At 48.6% G+C, this 27159-nt stretch overlaps 1 protein-coding gene across 3 annotated transcripts in view; it reads left to right on the top strand.

Moving 5' to 3' along the window:
• Positions 1-27159, top strand: part of SUMF1 (sulfatase modifying factor 1) — a 71502-nt gene that overhangs the window by 15377 nt on the left and 28966 nt on the right. For all 3 annotated transcript variants that reach the window (XM_060180791.1, XM_060180790.1, XM_016191200.2), the window contains exons 2-5: positions 2547-2720; positions 4385-4459; positions 24035-24117; positions 26061-26183. In XM_060180791.1, coding sequence (XP_060036774.1) covers positions 2547-2720; positions 4385-4459; positions 24035-24117; positions 26061-26183 — 455 coding nt within the window. The remainder of the gene's footprint in view (positions 1-2546; positions 2721-4384; positions 4460-24034; positions 24118-26060; positions 26184-27159) is intronic.

The raw sequence follows: 27159 nt of genomic DNA on the forward strand, positions 1-27159 counted from the left end.
AGCCTGATGCTTTACCAGCTGAACTATCTCCCTGAACATCCCATGGATCTTCTTTCTGTCTCTTTGGATCTACCTGCTCTAGGTAGATTGTCTGACTGGACTTGTCAATCTAACGGGTGAACGGATGGTCTCAGGGAGCATTATAGTCAAGGTGGGGGGGGCCTCCTTTCTCTTTTATTTATTTAGGTTTTTATTGTCACCAGGGTTATTGCTGGGGCTCAGTGCTGGCACTATAAATTCACCACTCCTGGCAGCCTTTTTAAAAAATTTTAAAACTTTCCTTCCTATTCTACTTGATAAGACAAAGAGAAATGCAGAGGGGAGGGGCTGATAGAGCGGTAGAGAGACAGAGAGACACTTGCAGCCCTGCTTCACCACCTCTGAAGCTTTCCCCCCAGCAGGTGGGGGGCAGGGCCTTGAACCCTGATCTTTGTACACTGTAACTAGTGAGCTCTACCAGATGCACCACCGCCTGGCCCTGGTCCACATTTTACCTAGCCTGAACCTTGTGACATGTAAGCAGTGAAAGTGAAGTGGCCCTCACCACCACTTTGCTCCCCCCCCCCCCAAGAACTCCTGGACCCCAGGCCTGGAGCATGGATTCTGCCTGTGTCAAGTGGACATTGTGCTCAGGGCTGGGGACACAGGCATGGGGAAGCTGGTCTCTGTCTCCCCGGAGTCTGCAGCTATATGGGACAGGAGGGAGGGAGGGAGCCGCTGCAGTGAGGATTCTATCAAGGAACTCATTAAGGACAAGGACGGAATCAGGACAGGACACAGTCCCTGATATGTCCCCTCAGATTTTCCATTTCTGTGGTGGAAGTCCTTTTCCATTATCACTGGAGGTCAAGATTCATTCCATGGGCTTTATCTTTATTTTGCTTTTCTCCCCCCCCCCTTTATATTTTTTGGAATGAGGAGAACAAGAGATAGAGACAGAGCAAAGCACTGCTCCAGGGTTCTCCTTGCTGCTTCCGTGTGGTACTGAGAATCAAACCCAGAGCCTCACATGTGGGTGAGGGGTGCTTCACTGCTGAGCCACTGCCCTGCCCTCAATGAGTCTTTTTTATTAAAAAAAAAAAAAAGCAATTTTTTTATTGCCTTCAGGGTTATCTCTGGGGCTCAGTGCCTGCACTACAAATCCACTGCTCCTGTTGGCCGTTCCCCCCCCCCATTTTTGTTGCCCTTGTTGTTATTGCTATTGTTGCTGTTGGATGGAAGAGAAATTGAGAGAGGAGGGGAAGACAGAGAGGGGGGAGAGAAAGATAGACACCTGCAGACCTGCTTCACCGCTTGTGAAGCGACCCCTGTGCAGATGAGGAGTCCGGGGCTCGAGCTGGGATCCTTGCACCAGTCCTTGCGAGTCACACCAAGTGCACTTAACACGCTGTTCTACTGCCTGGGCCCCTAAAAAACTTTTTAAAAATTTATTTTCAAGTGGCAGCAAAAAATGACCTAGGGAATCTTACATATGCACCCAGTGCTGAGCCGCCTCCTGGTCCAGGTTTTCATTCCATTTGTATTGTTGTTATTATTTTCCCACCATGGTGCTTGGTGCCAGTACTCTGAATCCACTGCTCCCAGCAGCTGCTTTTTCTTTTCTTTTCTCTATATGTTCTACTTGCTAGAACAGAGAAATTGAGAGGGGGAGGGGGAATTGAGAGGGAGACAGAGGGACACCTGCAGACCTGCTTCACCTGATGCATGTGAAACATGCCCTCTTTAGGTGAGGAGCAGGGACTTGAACCCAGACCCTTATGCATGGTAAAGTGGGTTCTCAATCAGGTGCACCATGACCTGGCCCCATATTTTATTTATTTTTTTCCAGAGCATTGCTTAGCTCTGGCTTATGGTGGGGAGGGAGATTGAAGCTGGGACTTTGGAGCCTGAGGCATGAGAGTCTCCTTGGATAACCATCATGCTCTCAGCCCCATTTCTTTCTTTTTTTCTTTCTTTCTTTCTTTCTTTCTTTCTTTCTTTCTTTCTTTCTTTCTTTCTTTCTTTCCTTCCTTCCTTCCTTCCTTCCTTCCTTCTTTCTTTCTTTCTTTCTTTCTTTCTTTCTGAGAGAGGTTGTGAGAGAGATAGAGGTGACACCACAACATCTCTGCACCTTTCGTGGTGTTCCCACCATGGACCTGGTACCAGGACTTGAGCCTAGGATCTTAAGCACGGGAGGGTATGCTTTCTGTGGGTGAACAATCTCCTAGCCCCTTTCCCTGACCCATGTTTTTTTTTTTCCACATTTTTCACTACTAAGGTAATTCAAAGGAAATGACCTTATTCCAGGAAGAATGTAACCCATGTAGAATGAGGCGACACTTCCTGACCCTGCACCCCACAGCAGGGCAGGTGGCAGTTGTGTCCCCCCTCTTGCTGTGCCCTCCCCTCGGGGAGCAGTCTGAGTAAAGAGTCTGTAGTCCCCAGATCCCTTCTGTGTGGGGTGTGGGGTGTGGGGTATGCCCCCCGATCGGCCTGGGTTTCCAGGGCCCAGGGCACAAGCCCTTTGCTCTGCCAGCTCCAGTGCCTGCATGTCCCTCTCCCTGCAGATGGTGCCCCTCCCCGCGGGCCTCTTCACCATGGGCACAGACGAGCCGCAGATCCGGCAGGATGGGGAGGCGCCTGCCCGAAGGGTGGCTGTGGACGCCTTCTACATGGATGCCTTCGAGGTCAGCAACGCAGACTTCCAGAAGTTTGTGAACGCCACAGGCTATGTGACAGAGGTGAGCAGGGCAGATGCCAGGGCATGTGTAATGGAGGTGAGGAGGGCAGTAAACTCCAGGGCCTCTGTGATGGAGGTGAGCAGAGCATGCACAGTACTACTGAGCTTCCTCCCTGGCCCAATATTTATTCATTGGGAGAGAAGAGACTGAGAGGGACAGAGAGGAGAGACACCATGGCCTCTCTCCACCATCCATGGAGCTCCCCTTTGCCATCTGCGGTGCTCTCATGTGGTGCCAGGGCTCAAACCCAGGGCCTCCAGAACAGAAAGACATGTGCTTCAGCTGCTGAGCTCAACTCTGTGGAGCAAATGTATGCCTGAACATCAACACTGAAGCCATGGGAGTCGCTTCTCTTTTTTGTCTTCCAAGGTGCCAGCACTATGAATCCACCACCCCTGGCAGCCATTTTTTTCCCCTTCTTTCTTTCTTTTCTTTTTTTTTTTTTAAATAATTTTTTCCTCATATTTATTTATTACCTTTTGTTGCCCTAGTTGTTTTTTATTGTTATAGTTATTGTTATTGATGTCCTCGTTGTTGGATAGAACAGAGAGAAATGGACAGAGGAGGGGAAGACAGAGAGGGGAGAGAAAGACAGACACCTGCAGACCTGCTTTCACCGCCTGTGTAGCGACTCCCCTGCAGGTGGGGAGCCGGGGGCTCGAACTGGGATCCTTATGCCGGTCCTACCACGTGCACTTAACCCGCTGCGCTACCGCCCGACTCCCATCCTTCTCTTTCTTTATTTGACAGGACAGAGAGACATTGAGAAGGGGGAGGGAGACAGAGAGATAAAGATAGACACCTGTACACCTGCTTCACCACACGAGGCATCTTCCCTGCAGGTGGAAACTGAGGCTCGAATCTGGATCCTTGCACATGGTGATATGTGTGCTTAACTAGGTGTGCCATCTCCTGGACCCTCCTTTATTATTTTTTTTTAAACATGGTGCCAGGACCTCATGCCTACATGGAGCCACCATTCTGTGGCCTTCCCTGGGCCAGTTTTCTCAGTCATTTATTTTTTAGAGTCCGGAAAGAGAAGGAAGGGGAAGAAACAGAGAGGAGAGACTCAAGGGCACCCCCGCCCACCATCTGTGGGCTCCCTGGTGCTGTCCATGGTGCTCCTGTGTGATGCCAGCCTCATACTAGCCAGGTGTGTGTCCTACTGAGTGAGCCCCTTCCTGCCCTCCACTCCCCCTTCTAAATTCTTTGAGGAGATCCCAGAGTGGACGGGGCAGGGTCCCAGCCTGAGAGGTGATTCATCAGACAGAGTGTCTGACTCTCAAACACAGGCTTCTGAGTTTGATCCTTGGCATCGCATGTGCCAGAGTGATGCGCTCTCTCTCTCTCTCTCTCATGTTAATTACACATGCACCTGGTTGAGTGCACGTGTTACCATGCACAGAGAACTGAGTTTGAGCCCCGGCTCCCCACCTGCAGGGAGCAAGCTTCTCGAATGGTGAAGCAGGGCTGAAGGTTTCTTTCTTTCTCTCTCCTTCTCTACTCCCCTCTCTTCTCAATTTCTCTCCGTCCTGTCCAGTAAATAAAAGAGAATCTGGTGTTCATTTGGACAAGCAGCACCGTGTGGGCTGAGGGCACAGATGCCTGTGGGTCTCCCCCTCCTCGGCCCGCTCTGCAGCTCACATTTTCCTCTATCCTTCCAGGCAGAGAAGTTTGGCGACTCCTTTGTCTTCGAGGGCATGCTGAGTGAGCATGTGAAGATGGGCATCAACCAGGCCGTAAGTGACCATAGCCGCGACCCTCCTTCCTCTGCTGCTTCCCTCCGTGCCCCTGCCCAGCTGTCCTGTGTAGCCGGCCCCTGTTCTGTGTCTGAGCTGGTATGGGTGCTGGCTGAGCCCCATCCGCCTGGGCATGGCAGGTGCCGGTGCTCTGAAGAGTTCTGTGGGCTCTCGCCTGTCCAGGTCTGGCGTACCGGGCATTTGCAGGGTGCAGGGCTCAGCATGCATGCCTGCACTTCTTTCTTGGTTTCTTGATTTAATCAGGTGGGTTTGAGCAGGTCTGCGCATCTGAATGTCTGCAGAAAGGTCATCTGGGAGGGGCAGAGGGCAGCTGAAGGGTGCTTGGGGTATGGAGAACTGTGATGGGCAGAGAGGAGAGGAAGTGGACCAGAGACTTGGGGAGATAGGTGCAGATAGACAGGGAAGGCAGGACTCCACCCTTTTCTGCTGGAGGCTCCCTGTAGCTGGGAACTGGGCAGGTGCTGAGCTTAGTCTGTCTGTGTTAATGTCGCTGAGCTTTTCTCTTGGGAGAGCAGGGGCAGAAATATTGAAACACTGAGTTGGGGTTCACTGGATGCCAGGGAGCAGAATTTTGTTCACATCTCAGGGTTGAGAAATATACTTTATTACACCCATTAGTCGCAAGAGAAAAGAGGGAGTGTGTGTGTGTGTGTGTGTATGTTTTCTTTTTTAAATTATCCTTATTTATTAGATAAGGACAGCCAGAAGTCGAGACTGAAGGAGGAGATGAGGGAGAGAGACAACCTGCAGCACTGCTTTACCACTTGTGAAGCTTTCCCTCAGCAAGTGGGAACTGGCGCCTTGAGCCTGGGTCCTTGCGCATAGTAACATGTAAACCACCATCTGACCCCTATATATTTTTAATAAGAAATGAAGTATCTCTCTATTTCTGACACTCAGTCAGCTATTTCCTTCCAAGATACGACTGGCAATTTTTTGTGTACGCTTTTAGCAATGGTCTAGCAATTACCAACACGTGTGTGTGTGCACACGCACACACGCACACACACACACACACACACACACACACACACACACACACACACACACACATTTTTTATCTGTTCAGTAGCTAGAATAATGCCTGATACCTAATAGCTACTGCACAGATAATACTTTGGTGAATAAAAGTAATACTATATGTTGTTTCCATCTTTTCCTTTTATTCAAATATACCCTAAAAATAGTCCATCTGGGGTGGCCCCACGATGGTTCGCCTGGGAGGCTGCCTGCTTTGCCATGTGTGTGACCCAGGTTCCAGCCCAGCCCACACCACACTGAGGGAAACTTTGGTGCTGTAGTGTCTTCTCCTCCAAAAAAGAGGGGGATAGTGAGTGGGGGGCTCGTGGTGTACACGAGGTTCTAAGTGTGTCCTGCAGTTGCTTTCCTCTCTAACCTCCCGTGTGTGTGTGTGTGTGTGTGTGTGTGTGTGTGTGTGTGTGTTCAGCTATGCCAAGTATAAACATCTTAAAAGTATAACAGACATAAACAGCTGAAGGTCATGTGATTGGATGATCTTTCTCCTAGTATGTAGACCACTCTGTATCTGGCTTATTACCTCCAATTCTAGAGACTATATCAGATTCTATACTACTGTGCAAATCCTGACCTTCCCCTGAGGATGCAGGCATAATTCAGGGATATCAGATAGAGCCTCTGTCAGTCTGAAGGCCTTTAAACCTGTTACCTGTGTTGACCCTGATATTAGCCAAACACTATGGAAGCTGGAGACAGAACTACAGAGATAGTAAAGAATTTCTAACATGTCTGGTATGATACATAGCTGTTATTAATTAAGAAAAAATAGCCCAGCAGAGAAATAATAGGCATTATCATTCAGGGGTCTATCAAATCAGGGGTTTTCCAACACAAAAAGCCCCAGTGGCCACGTTCCAAGTTTCTCTCTTTCTCTTTTAGCCAATACAGCAGAGCTTGCCAGGGAAGGGCGGTGAAGGCTGACTTGCTCTCCACTCCTTCCTGGGAGAATCAGTCGCACCATCTGAATTTCAGTTTTTGGGTCAAAGAGATAGCTGGTCAGGTGGGGTGCAGGCCCGATAGTAGACCCATCCAGGTCCGAGTGCCAGCAGCACACGGGAGCATGCTACTGCACTGGGGGGAGCTCCAGTGCTGTGCTGAGTCTCTTGTCTTTGTTGTGCACAAAGGAAAGAGAGGAGGAGGGGCGCTCAGCAACCCTCCCCTCCCTGCCCCCGGGAAGAGCAGCACTGCTGTGTACTCTGATAGACCCGCAGTGTTTGGGGGCTGTGGGGTACGCTGTCCTGGGGTTGATGGCTGGGAGTGAGCCTTGCTGAGAGACCTCAGGTGCCTGGCAGGTGCTGGGCAGGTGCTGGCCACTCGGGAGCATCAGAGTGTGTGATTGCTGGGCCCCCAGGCTCCGGTTGCCAGGATGGACTGGAGTGGCTCTCAGCGGGTCCTTGACTGTCACCTCCCTAAGTGCCCCTGATGGAAAAGCAAACGGCATATGGCGTGCGCCCGGTGCGGGGGCAGGTAGGGGACTGCACAGTGTTTGCTCTCACCTTCACCCATCGGGCAGAGGGCAGCAGGCAGGTGTGTGGACCTGGGCCTGCTGACTCAGCGGGGAGGGGCCACTGTGGGGTCTCTCTTAAGACCCAGTTAAATGTAGGAGCTAGTCTCACTGGGTGGGTGGGGGGTGGCACCGTCATGCCACAGATGACGCATGTCAGCCTCCTTTTTATTTAATTTTTTTAGTTGCCACCATGGCTATTACTGGGGCTCTGCACAGGCACTACAAATACACTGCTCCTAGCAGCCATATTTACCTTGTTGTTGTTGTTGTTTCCCTTTGAGAGAAATTGAGAGGGGGGTATTTCATAGAGAGGAAGAGAGACAGAGAGAGATCTGCACAACAGCTTCACTGCTCACGAAGCTCCCATCCTGTAGGTGCGGAGTGGGGGTTCAAACCCAGGTCCTTGTGTATGGTGATGTATGCACTACTGCCCTGCCTGTGTCATTATTTTAAATGTGATTGTTTTCTAAGTTGTTGACTCTAATGAAATGTGTTCATTTGTTACTACTACCATGACTACTGCTACTACTATTACTGTGTGATGCTGGGGCCTTGTGCACAGTATGATTTCAGTGCTCCCAGGCCACATTTTTCAGAGAGGTAGGGAGGGAGGGAGGGAGAGAGAGAGAGAGAGAGGGAGAGATTGATTGATTGATTGATTGGGGGCTAGCTCACATGAACATATAGGAACTTCCCCCATATTGCAGTAGCACTCCTATGTGGTGCTGGGGTTTGAACCCTGGGCCACACACTTAGTAAGGCATACACTTTCAGGACTCCCCCGAATAGGGCCCCAGCTGATGGAGTGAGCTGATAGTGACTAAAGAGTCATCATTAAAGTATGCCAGTCTCTTGCCCTTATTCAGCTTTTGCAGTCCTTGCTTTGCTAAGGTTAGCTTTGTAGTGAGTGAGAGGACTAATAAGAAGCAGGTGAGGAGGGCATCTAAGTCTAAGTAGATACTATTTCATTAGGAACTTTATACTGACTCACTGCAGACTATTGTGCACTTTTGCTTTCAGGTATATATTTCCACACAATTCCCACCATCAAAACTCCATATCCCATCCCCTCCCTTGAAAGCTTTCCTATTCTTTAACCCTCTGGGAGTTTGGACCCAGGATCATTATGGGGTACAGAAGGTTGAAGATCTGGCTTCTATAATTCCCTGTTTTCCGCACCCCTGTGCCACCTAGCCCAGGGCCACAGCCAGGAGACTATCACCCCCCACACACACACACTGGCCTTTGTCTGCTTCATCAGTTTTGTGTGTGTGCTTCAGTTTTGTGCTACCCTTATCTCCAGTGTCAATTTGTGCCGTCATCAGGTTTGAAAAGAATTCATGAGTCAATTTTTTTCTGTTTTTGGATGTTGGGTACCTTTTTAAGTTTCTTATGAGTCCTCTCTTTTCCTCTTTCTAAATCAGTTTTGTTGATATGTGTGTATTGTAAAATCTCCCACTTTAAGTATACATTTTTTTGTATTTACATAACCATCACCACAACCCCATTTTACTATTATTATTGTTATTGTTTTTATTGGGTTAGGGATTGAATTGAGGGTCTCACACATGCACAACAGTGCTGAGTTGTCTCCTGGGCCCAATAATTGTTGTTGTTATTATTATTGCTATTGTGATGACTATTATTTGCCAGAGCACTGCTCAGCTATGGTTTATGGTGGTACTGGGCATTGACCCTGGGACTTTGGAGCCTCAGGCAGGAGAGTTTCTTTACATAACCATTATGCTGCTCCCCTCACTCTGCATCCAGTTTTTAATATCAATGTACTTATGAGCGAGCAAGACAAAGGGAGCAGGAGACAGAGACAGGTAAGAAATGGAGGGAGGCGGGAGTCGGGCTGTAGCGCAGCGGGTTAAGCGCAGGTGGCGCAAAGCACAAGGACCGGCATAAGGATCCCGGTTCGAACCCCGGCTCCCCACCTGCAGGGGAGTCGCTTCACAGGCGGTGAAGCAGGTCTGCAGGTGTCTATCTTTCTCTCCTCCTCTCTGTCTTCCCCTCCTCTCTCCATTTCTCTCTGTCTTATCCAACAACGACAACAACAATAATAACTACAACAATAAAACAACAAGGGCAACAAAAGGAAATAAATAAAATAAATATTAAAAAAAAAAAAGAAAGAAATGGAGGAAGGGCTACAGCACTGCCCCACTCTGTAGAGAGCTTCCCGGTGCTGTGCTGGGTGCTGACCCTGGGGCTCCTGTGCAGTGCTGGGGCTGGGACCCACGGCCTCGCATGGCCTAATGTGCATTTGCTCTCTCCTCACCTCCCTCCCTGAATTATTTTTCAGACAAAACCATCATTCCAGACAGACCCCACGTACCACCTTCAGACACTTCCTCTCCCCCTTCACCTTAGAGGGTTTCAGGCAAGTCCTGAGCTTGACTGGAAGGTTCGAGTCCTTCAGGGTTCCGAGTCCTTGGGGGTTCTACCAGGTGAGCTGTCTGCCTTCCCTCTTCAGTCTTCATTCGTGAAGGTCCTTCTCACTGGACACAGCCCTGGGCTGGTGCTCATTTTCTGTCATCTCTTTGCAAATGCCTCTGCCCTCCTCTCTGGTGTGGTCCCTCCCTGAGTTGGTCATTTCATCTCTGTCACTTGGCAGAATCATGTTATTATTTTCCAGCTTTTTTTCAAGGTTTCTAAACATATTTATTTGTTTATTAGGTAGAGACAGAGAGACATCTGCAACCCTGCTTCACCACTTGCAAAGTTTACCCCTGTAGATGGTGACCGGGGTCTTGAACCTGGGTCCTTGTGCACTGTAATGTGTGTGCTTAACCAAGTGTGTCCGCATATTATAGCCCCAGCATCTTTATTTTTTCCCCTTCTCTCCAGGGTTATCACTGGGGCTTGGTGCCTGAACTATGAATCCATTGCTCCTGGAGGCCATTTTCCCCATTTTGTTGCCCTTGTTGTTATTATTGTTATTGTTGTTGTTGGATATATATATATATATATATATCCATTTTTATTCACTTCTATGGTTTTACCTTCACATCCTTTCTTTTTATCAAAAAAAACATGCATTATAAGCTCTCATGCAGACATACACTTTTTTTAAAAAAAGATTTTATTTATTAATGAGAAAGGTAGGAGAGAGTGAGAGAACCAGACATCATTCTGGTACATGTGCTGCTGGGAATTGAACTCAGGACCTCATGCTTGAGAATCCAATGCTTTATTTATTGCACCACCTTCCAGACCACACACTTCCTTTATTTTAAAAAAAAAATAAAGGGTGGTAGTATAGCATAATGGTTATGCAAAGAGACTTTCATGCTTGAAGCTCTCAAGTTCTAGGTTCCATCCCCCACACTGCCATAAGCCAGAGCTGAGCAGTGCTCTGGTAAAAAAAAAAAAAAAAATTATGGGCCAGGAGGTGGCATACCTAGTTGAGTGTACATGTTACAGTGCACAGGGACCTGGGTTTGAGCCCCCGGTCCTCATTTGCTAGGGGAAAGTTTTGTGAGTGGTGAAGCAGGGCTGCAGGTGTCTCTCTGTCTCTTTTCCTTCCTATCACCCCCTTCCCTCTCAATTTCTGGCTGTCACTATTCAATAAATAAATAAAGATAAAAAATTAAATATTTATTTTATTTTTATTATATTTGCTAGAACAGAGAGAAATTGAGAGGGGAGGGGAGATAGAGAAGGAGAAAGAGACACCTGCAGACCCGCCTCACTGCTAATGAAGCTTACCCTCTGCAGGCAAGAACTGGAGCCTTGAACCCAGTTCCTTGTGCATTGGATCGTGTGCACTCAGCCAGGTGCACCACCATCTGCCACACATACACCTATTACTACTTTCGAGTGTCCTTCCTTTTTCCTCTTCTCTCTCTTGGATAAGCTGAACAGTACCTGGCTTCATCTGGTGTTTTCCAGACTCTCTTCCCTCTCAGTGATGTTATAAAAACAAAAGTTCCTACCCTCCTGCACTGCTGGTGGGAATGTAAATTGGTCCAACCCCAGTGGAGAGCAGTCTGGAGAACTCTCAGAAGGCTAGAAGTGGACCTGCCCTATGGCCCTGCAATTCCTCTCCTGGGGATATATCCTAAGGAACCCCCCCCTCCAAAAACAAACAAAAAAAAAGATCTGTGTTCACCTATGTTCATAGCAGCACAATTTGTAATAGCCCAAACCTGGAAACAACCCAGGTGTCCAACAACAGACGAGTGGCTGAGTAAGTTGTGGTCTGTATACACAATGGAATACTACTCAGCTATTAAAAATGGTGACTTCACCTTCACCCCATCTTGGATGGAGCATGAAGATAAGTCAGAAACAAAAGGGTGATATGGGGTGATCGCACTCATAGACAGAAGTTGAAAAACAAGATCAGAAGGGAAAACACTAAGCAGAACTCGGACTGGAGTTGTTGTACTGCACCAAAGTAAAGGACTCTGGGGTGGGCAGTGGGGAGGGTTCAGGTCCTGGAACAGGCTGGCAGAGGAGGACCTGGTGGGGGCTGTATTGTTATGTGGGAATGTTATACATGTACAAACTATTGTATTTTACTGTCGACTGTAAACCATTAATTCCCCAATAAAGAAATTAATAGTAATTTAAAAAGAACAGTGGTCCGGGAGGTGGCACAGTAGATAAAGTGTTGGACTCTCAAGCATGAGGTCCTGATTCAGTTCCCGGCAGCACATGTACTGGAGTGGTGTCTGGTTCTTTCTCTCTCTCCTCCTATCCCTCTCATTAAGAAATAAATAAAATATTTTTAAAAAATAAATAAAAAGAACAAGGAAGAATCTGTATTATTCATAGATTTAAAGTAATTCTAAGGAATACTTTTCTTGTAAGTTATATTAGCCTATTTCTCTTATTATTTCAGTTCATCCCTGGATAGGGTGTGTACAGTAAGGACTTTAAACACTATATATTAGTTAAAGAAATAACAGTATCAGGAGTTGGGCGGTAGCGCAGCAGGTTAAGCGCAGGTGGCGCAAAGCGCAAGGACCCGTGTAAGGATCCGGGTTTGAGCCCCCGGCTCCCCACCTGCAGGGGAGTCACTTCACAAGCGGTGAAGCAGGTCTGCAGGTGTCTTATCTTTCTCTCCCCTCTCTGTCTTCCCCTCCTCTCTCCATTTCTCTCTGTCCTATCCAACAACGACGACATCAACAACAATAAGAACTACAACAATAAGAAAAAACAAGGACAACAAAAGGGAATAAATAAATAGATATTTTTAAAAAAGAAAGAAAAGAAAAAGAAATAATATCAAATTTGCCAGTGGCTTCTATGAATTGTGGATGAACATGTTTTTAATGTGTTTGAAAGAATCCTGAGAATGTTTATACTCACATATGTGAAACCATTAGGCACTTTTTGTTTCGGGGAATAAACATCCTTCCTCAAATTGCTTGAAATGTTAAAACTCAAACAACTGAGGGAAACTCAGAAAGGTGAGATTTACACAGGAGTTAAGAAGGAAAAATATGGAGACAAACTGCCTTATTCTTTGAGGTTCAGTTTTTATTAGCTTTTCTAATGGGTTCAGCAACTAATAGCAACTTTCATGAATTAGACAACAGATTTCCCAAGTGGAATTTACCATGACAATAGGGTGTAACAGATAGTGTGGACACAATTCTAAGGCTGAGGTTCTCTTGGGAGAAGGCTGGAAAACTTGGTCTTACGTGTGCCTCTTGAATAAAACGGTAGAGTGCAAGAGAGCAAGAGGACCTGAGGAACCAACTGGAAAGATTTCTGTCACGAAATAACTCTAAGATTGGATGACCAGTCTTGTGCAGAGACATGGTCTCAGAAACCTGTGTTATCCCAGTCAGAACTGAGAGAAGAAAGCCTTTTATTAGGAGCTGCCTTTTCCCATAGGCTCTTGTTCCTTAGAATCTGTTGGCAGTGAATACCTTAGTCATTCTAAGTTTGACCAACAAACCAGGTCTGTGCTGAATTTCTAGAAGGCTATGTTAAGGACCAGACAGATTTTACATCCTGAGTGAACTTTCCTCTGAGGACCAGTTTGTCTTGGCTTGCTAGAACTGGCCCTCTGAGTGGAGCCCACAGGGTGTGAACGTCAAGAAAAGAGTTCACGAAATCTAGATAGACTGTGTGAAACTCTTAGCTCTGAGCTTCAGCATCTCCATAAGCAAAATGGATCTGACAGGAGTGCTTTCATAGGCTCGTTGTGAAGATAAGTCACGAATACAATGGGGACAACTCACACAAAGCAAACTAGGTAGAAATACAGCAATCTACACTGTTACAAAAACTTCTTTACAGTTGGTGGTAGAGAATACAAGTCTTACAGAAATAGGTGAGACAAGTCTAGCAGATGGAGACTTGTCTCAAGTGACCTTCCCCACGGCTCTGTTCTGGCTCCTACGCTATTTAATATTTACATCAATGACCTCCCAGAAACTTCTTCAAGGAAGTTCATCTACGCCGATGACATCTGCTGTGCAACTCAGGCATCCAAGTTCGACATCCTCGAGGAAACACTCACGAAAGACATGTCTCTGATATCTGATGACTGTAAAAAATGGCGACTAATCCCTAGCACTGCAAAAACGGTATCATCTGTTTTCCATCTACACCATGCCTCGGCCTCGCGTGAACTTAATGTGCAGCTTGGCGATACGAGAATCCGGCATGAAGCCCAGCCAGTCTATCTTGGCGTTACTCTCGATCGCACTCTGTCATTTCACAAACATCTCATAAAAACTGCAGCAAAGGTGGGCGCGAGGAATAACATCATTGCAAGACTGGCCAGCTCCTCATGGGGCGCGAGCGCTTCCACACTACGATCATCATCTCTGGCATTATGCTATTCCACTGCAGAATACTGTGCCCCAGTATGGTTCCGTAGCCCCCATGTCCACTTGGTCGATTCCAAATTATATTCCTCCATGAGGATAATTTCTGGAACCATCCATTCCACCCCGGTTCCATGGCTGCCAGTTCTTAGCAACATCGCCCCGCCAGATATTCGTCGGGATGCGGCATCATCTAAGTTCATTTCCCACATCTACGCTCGACCGGACCTGCCAATATACGCGGATATCTTCGCCCACCCTGTTCAACGCTTGACGTCTCGTCACCCAATCTGGTCCCCTACGCCTACACTGAACTTCTCTGTTCCAGTCTCTTGGAAACAGAGCTGGCAGTCAGCTGAGGTAAAGAACAAACACCTCATCACAGACCCCTGCAAGCGTCAACCCGGCTTTGACCTAGCACGTTATGATTGGGCTCTCCTCAATTGCTATCGAACAGGCCATGGCCGTTGCACCGCTATGTTCCACCGCTGGGGAGCCAGAGACGACCCGAACTGCCCCTGCGGCTACAGACAGACTATGACCCACATAGTCAACGACTGCCACCTCTCCAGTTTCAAAGGAGGTCTTGAAACTTTACATCAGGCTCAACCTGATGCTGTTGACTGGCTACGGAAGAAGGGCAAACGCTAGAAGAAGAAGAACAGAAATCGGGACCACAATTCTTAGGGTGCAGACAGTGGGAGTTCTGGCTTCTGTTCTGGCTTCTCCACTGTAGGTAGATGTTAGCTAGCCTGTCTGTCTTTCCCTAGCAGGGTAGGCTGAGCCCAAGTCGTGCCTCTCTTCTGCAGGTGAAGATGCTTGAGGCTCTCCCCATGTGCTCGCTGGTCAGCAGAGCCCTGACGTTACTGTTTCCCCTGGAGATTGGCCTTTCAATCAGCAGTGCATCCCAGGTGGGGCCATGGGAAAGACCAACTCAAATGGCATGAGCAGAACCATTCTCAGTAGATCCAAAAGCCTTCCCAGCCTATTTCCTGGATGGACTGGGTGTCCCTGCCTGGCCACCATAACCACCTGCCCCCCTGATCCTCTTGGCTACAGTACTTAACTCTGGCTTGAACCCCCTGCCTACTTGTCACTCTGCTTGGATCCAGTGCTTGGTGCCTGCACTCACCCCCAGGACTAGTTGCCCCAGGTGCCTCTCAGATGTTTGCTGGATGAGGGAATGGTAGGAAGATCCTTTAGATTTCCTGTACTGTGCCACAGCCTGTCTGCCAAGTGCTCAGCCAGCTAAACCTGCCCCACACCCCTGGGAGGTGACTTCTCTTACAGGACCTACTGGTCTCACCAGTTGAGAGCCGAGGCCCAGAGAGGTTTAGGAACTTGTCCAGTGTCACACAGCAAGTCAGTCCTGGGAGAGCAGAATTGGAACCCCGAGTTCTTAACTAACAGGCTCAAATGCATAAAGTTCCTTAAACCAGATGGAACCACAAGGAACACCGCTTTGCTTTTTAACGTTTTATTATTTATTGGCTAGAGACTGAGAAATCGAGGAGGGGTGAGGAGAGACACCTGCAGCACTGCCTCACCCTCCCACCTCCCAGAGATAACAACCAGAGTTCTCACAAAGGGGCCCCACCTGTTTGCATTGCCACTAGCACTGTAGCAGAGTTCCCTGTGCTCCACAACCTCGCCAACACCTGTCATTTGCTGGTTTGTTGATGGAAGCCATTCTCTCAGGTGTGAGATGGAATCTCAGTGTGGTTTCAATTTGCATGTCTCTAATGATAAGTGGAGAATTTCTTGCTGTGTCTGTGGGCCATGTGCCTCTCTTTAGATCACTATTGTTGCAGAGAGAGGGAGAGAAAAGAGGTGCCACAGCACTGCCTCCACCATTCACAGAGCTCCCTGTTGGAGGTGGGGATTGAACCCAGGGCCCAAAGCCTGGGAAGGGGCATGCTCGCCTGCAGAACCCGCTGGCACTCGTTCCTGGGGAACCAAGTGTGCCCTCTACTGGGTGAGCTGGCACCTGTCACCCCCCCCCCCAAGTAATTTTTCCAATTATTTTTTAGCAAGAGCTGTGAAGTACCCTGATGCCACTTGTGGACACTGAGCAGAAACAAAAATAAAATAATAAATAAAAGTGAGGATGTTGGAGGCAGCTCAGTGTTTTTTTATCTACAGTAGTAAAAAAAAAAAAAAAAAAAAAAAGCTCCCTGTGTAAGGATCCTGGTTCAAGCCCCCAGCTCCCCACCTACAGGGGAGTTGTTTCACAAGTGGTAAAGCAGGTCTGCAGGTGTCTCTCTTTCTCTCCCCCTCTCTGTCTTCCCCTCCTCTCTCCATTTCTCTCTGTCCTATCCAACAACGACAGCAATGACAACAGTAATAACAACAACAACAATAAACGACAAGGGCAACAAAAATGGGAAAAAATGGCCTCCTGGAGCAATGGATTCATGGTTCAGGCACCGAGCCCCAGCAATAACCCTGGAGGCAAAAAAAAAAAAAATCAGTAATCCAGGGTTTCGTGGTAGCCATGCCTGATAAAATACACACATTACAGTGTGCAAGGCCCTGTTCTTCCCTGCAGGGAGGAAGCTTCAGGAATGGTGGAGCAGTGCTGTGGGTTTCCCTCCTTCCTCCCTCTCTCCCTCCCCTTCTCAACTTCTCTCCATGTCTATGTGAGGGGGACAACCCACATCCTCCTCTCTCTCTCTCTCTCTCCCCCTCTCTCCCTCATCCCTCTCTCCCTCTCTCTCTTTCTCTCTTTCTCTTTCCCTCCCTCCCTCTTTCTCTCTCATTAGGAGTAAAATAAAAGAAGGCCTCAGGGCCAGGTGGTTGAGTGCACTCATTATCATGTGCAAGGATTCTGGTTTCAGCCTCTGCTGCCCACCTGCAGGGGAAAGCTGCACAGTGGTAAGGCAGAGCTGCTAGTGTCTCTTTTTCTCTGCCGCCTCTTTGACATGTCTCTGTCCAGTAAGAAAAGAAAGCCTCAGGGAGTCGGGCTGTAGCGCAGCGGGTTAAGCGCAGGTGGCACGTGAAGCGCAAGGACCGGCATAAGGATCCCAGTTCGAGCCCCAGGCTCCCCACCTGCAGGGAAGTCACTTCACAAGCGGTGAAGCAGATCTGCAGGTGTCTGTCTCTTCTCCTCTCTTGTCTTCCCCTCTTTCCATTTCTTTCTGTCCTATCCAACAAGGATGACATCATCAACAACAACTACAACAACAATAAAAAACAACAAAGGCAACAAAAGAAACAAGAAAGAAGGAAGGAAGGAAGGAAGGAAGGAAGGAAGGGAGGAAGGAAGGAAGGAAGAAGAGAAAAGAAAGCCTCGGACCCACTTTCAGGTCTCATCTGCCGGCGGGTGGACTGAATCACCCTCAGGGCCCTTGAACTTGAGGATGCGGGGCCATTCCTCATTCATTGTCCTCTCTGGAGGGTCTGTAGGGAGTGGGTGCTTTCTGTGTTCGCAAAGATGTGCCCTCTGGCCGGAGGAGCTGCACCGGAAACTGAAGCAGGCAGTGTCGAAAATGCCAGCTTTGCCTTCAGTGCCGCCACTGCCTGTACTCTCTCTGGAAAAGCAGCTGGCTGCTTCTCCCCTCCCCTGCTTCCTGCTTCTCCCCTCCCCTGCTTCCTTGCTTTTGACACAGGACCTTGGGGCCTCAGCAGAAAGGCTTTTTGCAGAACCATTATGCTGCCTCCTTAATCCCTCCTCCCTGCAGTCAGGGACCTGGTTCAGGCTAGGGTTTGAGGTGAGCTGGCAGGTTGCTTGTCTGTCTGCTTTAATGGTAACTTGCTCTCTCTGCTCATTCTGGTCTAGTTCTCTGAAAACTGATAAAAGAAAGCTTTCCTAGCTGGGTGCTTCCGGCTCCCCACCCCGACTCCTGCTCTGAACCCCCTCTAGCTATATGCACAGGTCAGGAATCCCAGCAGATCTGCAGTTTCTCCTTGTCCCTGGGTGCCAGGAGAGGGGTTCTCCCCACAGGCTGTTTTTAGGGGGTTGGGGGCAGGGTTGTGCTGTGTTTCAAGGACACCCACTTTTAAAAAAGAAAATACCACATCTTAATTTTTATGATTATTATATTACTCCTCTTTGAAAAGTTATTTTACTTATTTCTTAGAGACAGATATTGAGAGGAAAGGGGAAGATAGAGAGACACCTGCAGACCTGCTTTACTACATGTGAAGCTTCCCTTCTGTAGGCAGGGACTGGGGACTTGAACCCAGGTCCTTGTGCATGGTAACATGTGCACTCAACCGGGTGCACCGCTGCCCAGTTAATTTTATTATTTAAAATACTTTTAATATTTATTTATTTTCCCTTTTGTTGCTCTTGTTTTTCATGGTTGTTGTAGTTATTGTTGTGGTTATTGATGTTGTTATTGTTGGGTAGGACAGAGATGGAGAGAAGAGGGGAAGACAGAGTGGGGGAGAGAAAGACACCTGCAGACCTGCTTCACCACCTGTGAAGCGACCCCCCCCCCCCCAGATGGGGAGCTGGAGGTGAACCTGGATCCTTATACCAATCTTGCGCTTTGTGCCACCTGCACTTAACCTGCTGTGCTACTGCCCGACACTCTGTTTTTTAAATTTTATTTTATGCATTTGTTACTGGCCAGAGACAGAGAGAAATCAAGGAAGGAGGCAATAGAGAGGGAGAAAGACAGGGAGACATACCTGCAGCCCTGCTTCATCCCTCAAGTTTCCCCTCTGCAGGTGGAAAGAGACCAGGGGCTTGAACACGTGTCCTAGCGCATAACAACATGCACTCAACTGGGAGTGCCACTGCCTGGCCCCATCTGGTGTCGGTACACTTCACGTTTTGTCGAGAGCCACTGGAAAGCCGTCAACCTGCCGTGTCTGCGTCTGGATCTGCACAGTCGCTCAGCCCTCTTGTCTGCTCCCCATGTGTAGGGACTGTTCTGTGTGTCTAAGAGATGTGACCTCTGGAGGCAACTCAGCCGCCTCTTGTGGGGGGGAGGGTCACCATTCCTTTCCCTTGAGCTGACATCCCCCTCACCTCCCAGGGAAGGTTGGGAAAGGACCCTCGGGATGGTCGCTTCTCAAGGGGCCAGATCATACAGCTGTTTCAGCTTAAGACCAGACAGTTGCTATGGAGATGGCTGGCCAGAAATAGGTCATGGCAGAGTCCTGTCCCGGAAAGTGGGGAGTATGTGCTGCTCGAAGGCACCCCATTTGAACCAGAAACCTGCGAGGGGGCAAACGCATGTCCCTGGCTGCTCTTCTCTCGGGATGAGGGTTGCTCTGGGGAACACACCTGCAGGTGGGATGGGGAGGTGTCTTAGCGGTGCATGACTGTGGCTAGTTCACCATCTGGGACTCTTTTTTAAAAAATTTTATTTATTTATTTTCCCTTTTGTTGCCCTTGTTTTTTATTGTTGTAGTTATTGTTGTTATTGATGTTGCCATTGTTAGGACAGAGAGAAATGGAGAGAGGAGGGGATGACAGAGAGGGGGAGGGAAAGATAAAACACCTGCAGACCTGCTTCACCGCCTGTGAAGTGATTTCCCTGCAGGTGGGGGCTCGAACCGGGGTCCTTCGTACCACCTGCGCTTAACCCGCTGCACTACCACCCGACTCCCCACCATCTGGGACTCTTGATGGGAAAAGAGAAGTGTCTGTTTGCAGGACAGCACCAGGGGTTCTGGAATGTGCTTTTTTGAGAACACAGAGTTAGGACAGGGTGATGCCGGGAGAAGGAAGTTGGGCTGCCTCAGCGGCTGTGTGTGTGTGTGTGTGTGTGGGGGGGGTGCTGTCCTACCCTCTGTCATGGGGGGTGGAGTGGGTTAGTGTCCTACTCCTCTGTCTGTCTGTCTTCCCTTGTCACATGGGGGTGGCTCCTAGCCCTGCCTCTGACCATCACAGAGACTTCCGGTCTTTCTCATGAATAGACTTGTGTGATGGGGACCTTCCAGTCTGAGCTTTGTGGATTCCATCTACATTCCTTTTTGTTTTTTCTCACAAATAATTATTTTTATTTAATTAGTTAACTAATTAATTAATTTTACCAGAGCGCTGCTCAGCTCTGGTTTATAGTGGTGCTGGGGATTGGACCTGGGACCTTTGAGCCTCAGGCATGAGAGTCTCTTTGCATAACTATTATGTTATCTACTCCCCCCCCCCCAATTTTATTTATTTCTTTGTGAATGTGGCCCTGGGCTTTCTGTATGCACAATACCCTCGACCCCAGGCTTTTTTTTTTTTTTTGTCAGAGATAAGAGAAAGGGAGAGATAGGCACAGGAAGAAATAGCACAGTTTCCCTCTGCTATCCATAGAACTTCCTGAATGCTATCACGGCCCTGCCATATGGTGCCAGATACTGAACCCAGGACCCCATACTTGGGAAGGTGAGCCGTGACTGCCTGCCCCTTCACCTGCCTGTAACTCACAGTCTCTGGAGAGTTCTTTAGGGACAACCCTGCTCTGACACTTCTTGGCTCAGCCTCAGGGTCAGCTGCAAGGGGGGGATGGGGATGGCTCAGACTGAGGAAGGCCCAGGGGCTGGTTCCCAGCAGCTGGTGGTGAGAGTTTTAAGAGGACATTTGAGCAGTCACAGAGGTGATAGTAGTAACAGTGGACCCTGTGTAACTTTTTTTCTTTCTTGATTCTTTTTTTGCAATTCCTTGGAGTGAACTCAGGCCTGTGTAACCAATACTGCAGATTCCTTTGCCCAGTTCCCCCACTCTTTGCTTCAGAGGGAGAGTATCGAGGGAGGAGAGAGGGAGAGGTACCACAGCATTGCTCTACCCTCCATGATGCTCCCATGTGGTACTGTGGCTTGAACCCAGGACTCACATATGCTGAAGCATCCATGGCCACGGGTGAGCTTTCCCCAGCCCCTGACCCCACCAGGCCCAGCCAAGCTCTGTGTGTACATCTCCTTTTATTTTTTTTTTAACGTAAATACTTTATTTTTGCCTTCCTACATTGGATTCCAGGTCTACAGCAGTGGACTTCGGTGCAATAGCATTGGCTTTCTTCCCTTTCTTTGTCTGAACCTTGTGGTGATGGGTGTCCAACCTTTAAAATACAGACTTGCATTTAATGATTCATTCTCCAGCCCCCTTGGGTTACACAGACAGACTGTGCTGCTTCTGACTGTAGCTCCTCCTGTGCATTCTCCCTTGCCCCCTTGCCTGTCCTTTCAACATGTGTCCCATGAACCGCAACGACTTCAGTGGCGTCACTTCCTAGAGATGAAGATGATCATGCCCTACTTTAGGGCCCTAGACCCAGTAAGTCATAATCTTCAGTTTAAGAAGATCCCTAAGTGTTCTGTAGGCAGGCCTACCAGAAACGCCAAGCCTGGACAATAGCTATCTTTGCCTACATCTCCTAATTTAATCCCACAAGAACGAGGAAGTAGATTGTGGTGTTCTGATCCCCAGTGTAGATGGGGAAACTGAGGCCTGGCGGGCTAGGTGCACAGGCAGGCAGCTGATCACAGGCGGTGCCATCTTTAAAACTCGGGTGGGTGGGGTGGGTGGCCTGGCTCCAAGGTGAATGTCCTCATCGCTTTCCACTGTCCACTGACATTTGTGTTGTTTTTTTTTTTAGTTTTTTAATATATTTTTAAATATTTATTTATTCCCTTTTGTTGACCTTGTTGTTTTATTGTTGTTGTTGTTGGATAGGACAGAGAGAAATGGAGAGAGGAGGGGAAGACAGGGGGAGAGAAAGATAGACACCTGCAGTCCTGCTTCACCTCTTGTGAAGCCAGTCCCCTGCAGGTGGGGAGCCGGGCTCGTGTGCTGGGATAGCCTGAGGCACCGGTGCTTCTTCCCGAGCAAGTGGGATCAGGAACTCGTGCCGTGCTGAGCTAACGTCGAGCTGGAAAGCAATTCCAAGTGTTTTTACTCAGAAAAGCAGCTTGTATATATACTAACCAAGTAGGGTGAAAACAGGGTGTGAGTGACGTAGAGAGGGTGGAGCGAAAAAAGAGATTGGTGAAAATCAGGGTGTGACAAGGAGAGGGGGCGGAGCAAAAAGACATCGTGAACCAGTGGGATTAAACCAATGCCCTGGAGGGAGGGTGGTGCTTAGTTAACAGTGGTTTATGTAAATAGACTGCAGCTTTAAGTGGGATCAAACCAATGCCCTGCAGGCATGCCAGTGCTTAGTTAAGCCGGGGGAATTGGCATACTACCCAACAGTCTTGAACCAGGATTCTTCCGCTGGTCCCTGCGCTTTGTGCCATGTGCACTTAACCCGCTGCGCTACCCCCCGACTTACTAACCTTTTTTTTTTTTAATTTACTTTTTATTTAAGAAAGGATAAGTTAACAAAACCATAGGGTAGGAGGGGTACAACTCCACACAATTCCCACCACCCAATCTCCATATCCCATCCCCTCCCCTGATAGCTTTCCCATTCTCTATCCCTCTGGGAGCATGGACCCAGGGTCGTTGTGGGTTGCAGAAGGTGGAACGTCTGGCTTCTGTAATTGCTTCCCCCTTGCTAACCTTTTTTTAAAAAAATTATTTATTTATTCCCTTTTGTTGTCCTTGTAAGTAGTTATTATTGTTGTTGTTATTGATGTTGTCATTGTTGGATAGGACAGAGAGAAATGGAGAGAGGAGGGGAAGACAGAGAGAGAGAGAGAGATAGACACCTGCAGACCTGCTTCACTGCTTGTGAAGCGACTTCCCTGCAGGTGGGGAGCTGGGGGCTCGAACCGGGATCCTTATGCCGGTCCTTGAGCTTTGCACCATGTGTGCTTAACCTGCTGCGCTACCACCCGACTCCCCCAACATTTGTTTTTTAATGTGACTCTGGGGAGCGAACTCAGAGACTCATGCCTCAGCACAGAGACAGAGAATGAGGGGAGACCTCACAGCACCACCTCACTATCCATGGAGCTTCCCCAGTGTTGCCTGTGATGCTCCCATGTGGGAAAACCAGGGCATTGTGCACAAGGGAGATCTTATATCTCTGCTTCCTGCACCCACCTTCCTTCCTTCCTTCCTTCCTTCCTTCCTTCCTTCCTTCCTTCCTCCCTCCCTCCCTCCCTCCCTTTCTTCCTCTCTCTCTCTCTCTTCTTCCAGTCTTTTCTGAGGCTTCACTGTCCCATGCCAACTTTTTCTAATAGGAATCCAGGTAGAGGGAGAGACACCACAGTGCTGAAGCTGAGGGTCAGGTTAGAACCTCGATCGCATGTGGCTATGCGTAGCACACTGTCCAGGTCAGCTGTCTTGCTGAGCATCTCTTATTTTTTCTGCTTATTTTAATGCTAAGAGTTTGATCCCAGGGAGCTGGCCTGTGGCACACCTGGTTAAGTGCACATGTCATCAAGCACAAGAACCCAGGTTCAAGCCCCCACCTCCCACCTGCAGGGGGAATGATTCACAATTGGTAAAACAGTGCTGCAGGTCTCGTCTTTTCCCATCACTATCCCCCTTTCCTCTCAATTTTTCTGTATTCTATCAAAAATAAATAAGAAAATTTATTTAAAAAGATAAAAAAAAAAAAAAAGAGTTTGATACCACCAAGACCCTCCCCTGTTCTCATGTCTCCAGAATCTTATCTGGGCTGACACTGGGGGAAATCTTGCTGCCCTTAGACGTGCTCATTCTTTATTTTATTTTATTACTATGTCTTATTTATTTTTCCTTTTATTTGCTAGGACAGAGAAATTGAGGGGGGAAGAGGAGGTAGGGAGACAGAAAAAGAAACACCTGAAGCCTCACTACTTGTGAAGCTCCCCCTCTGCAGGTAGAGAGTGGGGGCTTGAACCTGGGTCCTTGTGCAAGGTATCATGTGCACTCTACTGGGTGTGTGCCCCCTATACATGCCCATTCATGAAAGACTCTGCCCCTGCCCAGTGCATGATGGCTCTGCAGGCCTTTCCCTGTGGTGTCCTGTCTCGTGTCCAGTGTCTGAGCCTCTGACTGTGTTGTGGATGCCGGTGGTCTTGTACCCTGGCTGCTATGGCAGCATGGATGCCAGAGCTCTGGAATGAGAAGCAGTGTTTGCGCCTGCACAGGGAAATGGAGCGAGAGATGGTGCCAGGGTTGTGCCAGGTGGTTGTGGGGACCCAGCGATTTGAATTTGAGAATTTTCCTGTTTTTTAATGCAGCACCAGGGAATGAACTCAGGGCCTTCCCACCCCAATTTCTTATTTTTTTATTGGAGGTTGGGATGGAGAGAGATGGGGGGGGGGGGAGAAACACGTGTGCCAACTCAGCAGTGTTTTTCTGCCCTTGCCACTAACCTCACCTGTTTTGTCTTCTTTGAGGTCGCAGCTGCTCCCTGGTGGTTACCTGTGAAAGGTGCTAATTGGAGGCACCCTGAAGGTCCCGACTCCACTGTCCTGCACAGGTGAGGGGCTGACTCTGCATGGGTGAGGGGCTGACCTGCACAGATGTGGGGTTTACCTGCACAGGTGAAAGCTGGCCCTGCACAGCCTTCTCTTATGATTTGAACACCTCTCCCTCCTGTTTTATTTATTTATGGCCTTACTTCAACACCAGGGTCTGATGCATGCAGGAGTCTGCCATTTCCAGCTCAGTTTTAAAAATTCTTTTTCTTTCAGATACAGGGAATGAGGGGAAGAGAGGTAGGGAGAGAGAAAGAAAGAGACACCACAGCACACATCTCTACCTGTAGCACTCCTCCCGGTGCTCTGGGCTCCCGTGTGGTGCTGGGACTTGAACCTGGGTCTTATGCATAGTAAGGCACAGTGCCCTTCCAGCTGAACAGTCTCCTGATCCTGATATATTACTTTTAAAGACTTAGTTTATTCATTTCATAGGAAAGAGAAGCCTCTCTAGTGCATGCCTCACTGGGATTGAAGCTGGAACTTCAGACATGCCAGTCCTGGGCTCTACCGGCTGCTGTTTAATTAATTTTAATTTTTACTTTTTGGAGAGTTTCAGGGGAATGAACTCAGGACGTCACACACTAGCAACACCCCTAACTGGACTCCTTAGCATGATTTTTTTCATTCTTTGTCAGAGGTGGGAAAGAAGAGAGATAGAAAGAGGAGTGACCCCCCCCCCCCAGCACTGTTCTACCATCCATGGGGCTCCGTGGGCCCTGTCCATGGTGCTGAGACAGGAGATGCCCTCCCCCCAGCCCTGCTCTACCCTCCATAGGGCTCCCTGGGTGCTGTCCATGGTGCTGAGACAGGAGATACCCCCCAACCCTGCTCTACCCTCCATAGGGCTCCCTGGGTGCTGTCCATGGTGCTGAGACAGGAGATACCCTCCCAACCCTGCTCTACCCTCCATAGGGCTCCCTGGGCATTGTCCATGGTGCTGAGATAGGAGAGACCTCCCCCCCACACACACACACACACACTGCCCTGCTCTACCCTCCATCCCTCCATGGTGGGCCTCCATGGTGGGCCTCCATGGTGCTCCTTTGTGGTGCCAGGGCTTGCACCTAGGACCCTGCACAGAGCAGAAAGTGCTCTGAGTCTGTTTTCAAATACAGTCCCCTGCACATGGGGAGCCAAGGGTTCAAACCAAGATCCTTACACCAGTTCTTGTGCTTTGCGCCACGTGTGCTTAACCCGCTGTGCTACCACCTGAACCCCTCTGCTCTAGTTCCTTGAGTTCTGCCCATGAGTGAGGTCATCCCACATTCAACCTTCTCTTTCTGGCTGATCTCACTAAACATGCTTCCTTCAAGCTCCATCCAAGAGGAGGTAAAGAATGTGATCTCTTTGAATTGATTTTCTCTGAAAATTTATTTTTATGTTTTTATTGGAGGGATTTATGGTTTACAGTAAATACAGTTGTTGGTACATGTGTAGAATTTCTCAGTTTTCTGCAAAACACTCTCTTCCCAAGCCTAGGGCCTCCTCCACCATCAGGCACCAGGACCTAAAAGCCCCTCTTTCACTCCCATCCCCCAGAGTCCTTTACCTTGGTGCAACGCACCCAGCTCAGTCCAGAGTACTACTCAGCTGTTAAGAATGATGAAGTCACCTTCATCTCATCTTGAATGGAGCTTGAAGGAATCATGTGAAGTAAGAGAAGCCAGAAAGAGAAGGATGAACATGGGATGATCTCACTCATGGACAGAAGTTGAGAAATAAGAGAGAAATAACAGAGAAGGGAAACACAAAGTAGAACTTCCTCATTCTTCACAGCTGAGTAGTATTCCACACCTGTGGTTGGACACATAGGCCCCAAGTGCAGTTCAGACCCACACAGGAGTGGAGGTGTGGGGTTCTAGGTGAGGGGAGTTGGGTAGGGGGTACTGAGTGGAGGAGCTACAGACCCTAGCCCCCATACTCATAGCTACTCCCTCCTCAGGCTGGACCACCCGGTGCTCCACGTGTCGTGGAACGATGCCGTGGCCTACTGCACATGGGCAGGGAAGCGGCTGCCCACCGAGGCTGAGTGGGAATACGCCTGCCGCGGAGGCCTGGAGAACAGGTGTGTTCCTGCCGTCCCCGCCCAGAGGAATGATGTCATATCTTGGGGGGCCAGGCCCAGCATGTCACTTCCAGGGCCTGGTTTGGGCAAGCATGGGACGAAAGTGAAGGGCAGCTCCTGTGAGACTGGGCTTCTGTACAGACCTCTGAGGCTTTAGGACTGGGGCCCTCCTCACGGTCAGCGTGTCCTCGGGCTGCCGCCACTGTGCTCAGAACCAGAACCTTCCAGACCCCTCCCATTGCATCTCTTCTTTTCTACTTCTTAAAATCCTTTTCTGTAAAAAAAATAAAAAATATATATATATATATTTATTAGATTAAGATGGAGAGGGGAAAGGGAGGTAGAGAAAGAGAGAAAGAGACCTACAGACTTGCATCACCACTCATGAAAATACCCCCTGCAGGTGGGGAGCAGGGACTCAAACTCAGGTCCTTGTGCATGATAAGGTGTGTGCTCAACCAGGTGTACCACGGCCCAGCCCCTTTTTTAAATCTTTACATTTATTTATTTATTTGGTGTGTTAGGGTTGTATACCTGCATGGTTCCACTGCTGTTTTTCAGACTTTTTCCTCCTCCCTTCCTGCCTTCCCTCCTTTCTTTTTAATTAATTATTATTTTCATTATTATTATTATTTTTGTATTGCCACCAGGGTTACTGCTGGGGCTTGGGGCTGGCACTACAAATATACCCCTCCTTGCACTAAGTCTTTCTTTCTCTCTTTATTTCATTTTTCCCCCCTTTTCCCTTCTTTTTTCTTTCTATGCTTTTTAAAAAAATTACTGGACAGGACAGAGAGAAATTGAGAGAGGGAAATAGAGAGAAAGAGACCCCTGCAGACCCTTCACCATTCAGAAACTGTCCCCCTGCAGGTGGGAAGTGGGTGCTGAAACCCAGGTCCTTGTGGATGGTGTGTAACCAGGTGTGCCACCATCTCCCCTCATTATTCTAAATAAGAGATGGAGAGAGGGAGAGACT

This window comes from Erinaceus europaeus, chromosome 21 (assembly GCF_950295315.1).
Source record: "Erinaceus europaeus chromosome 21, mEriEur2.1, whole genome shotgun sequence".
Lineage (NCBI taxonomy): Eukaryota > Metazoa > Chordata > Mammalia > Eulipotyphla > Erinaceidae > Erinaceus > Erinaceus europaeus.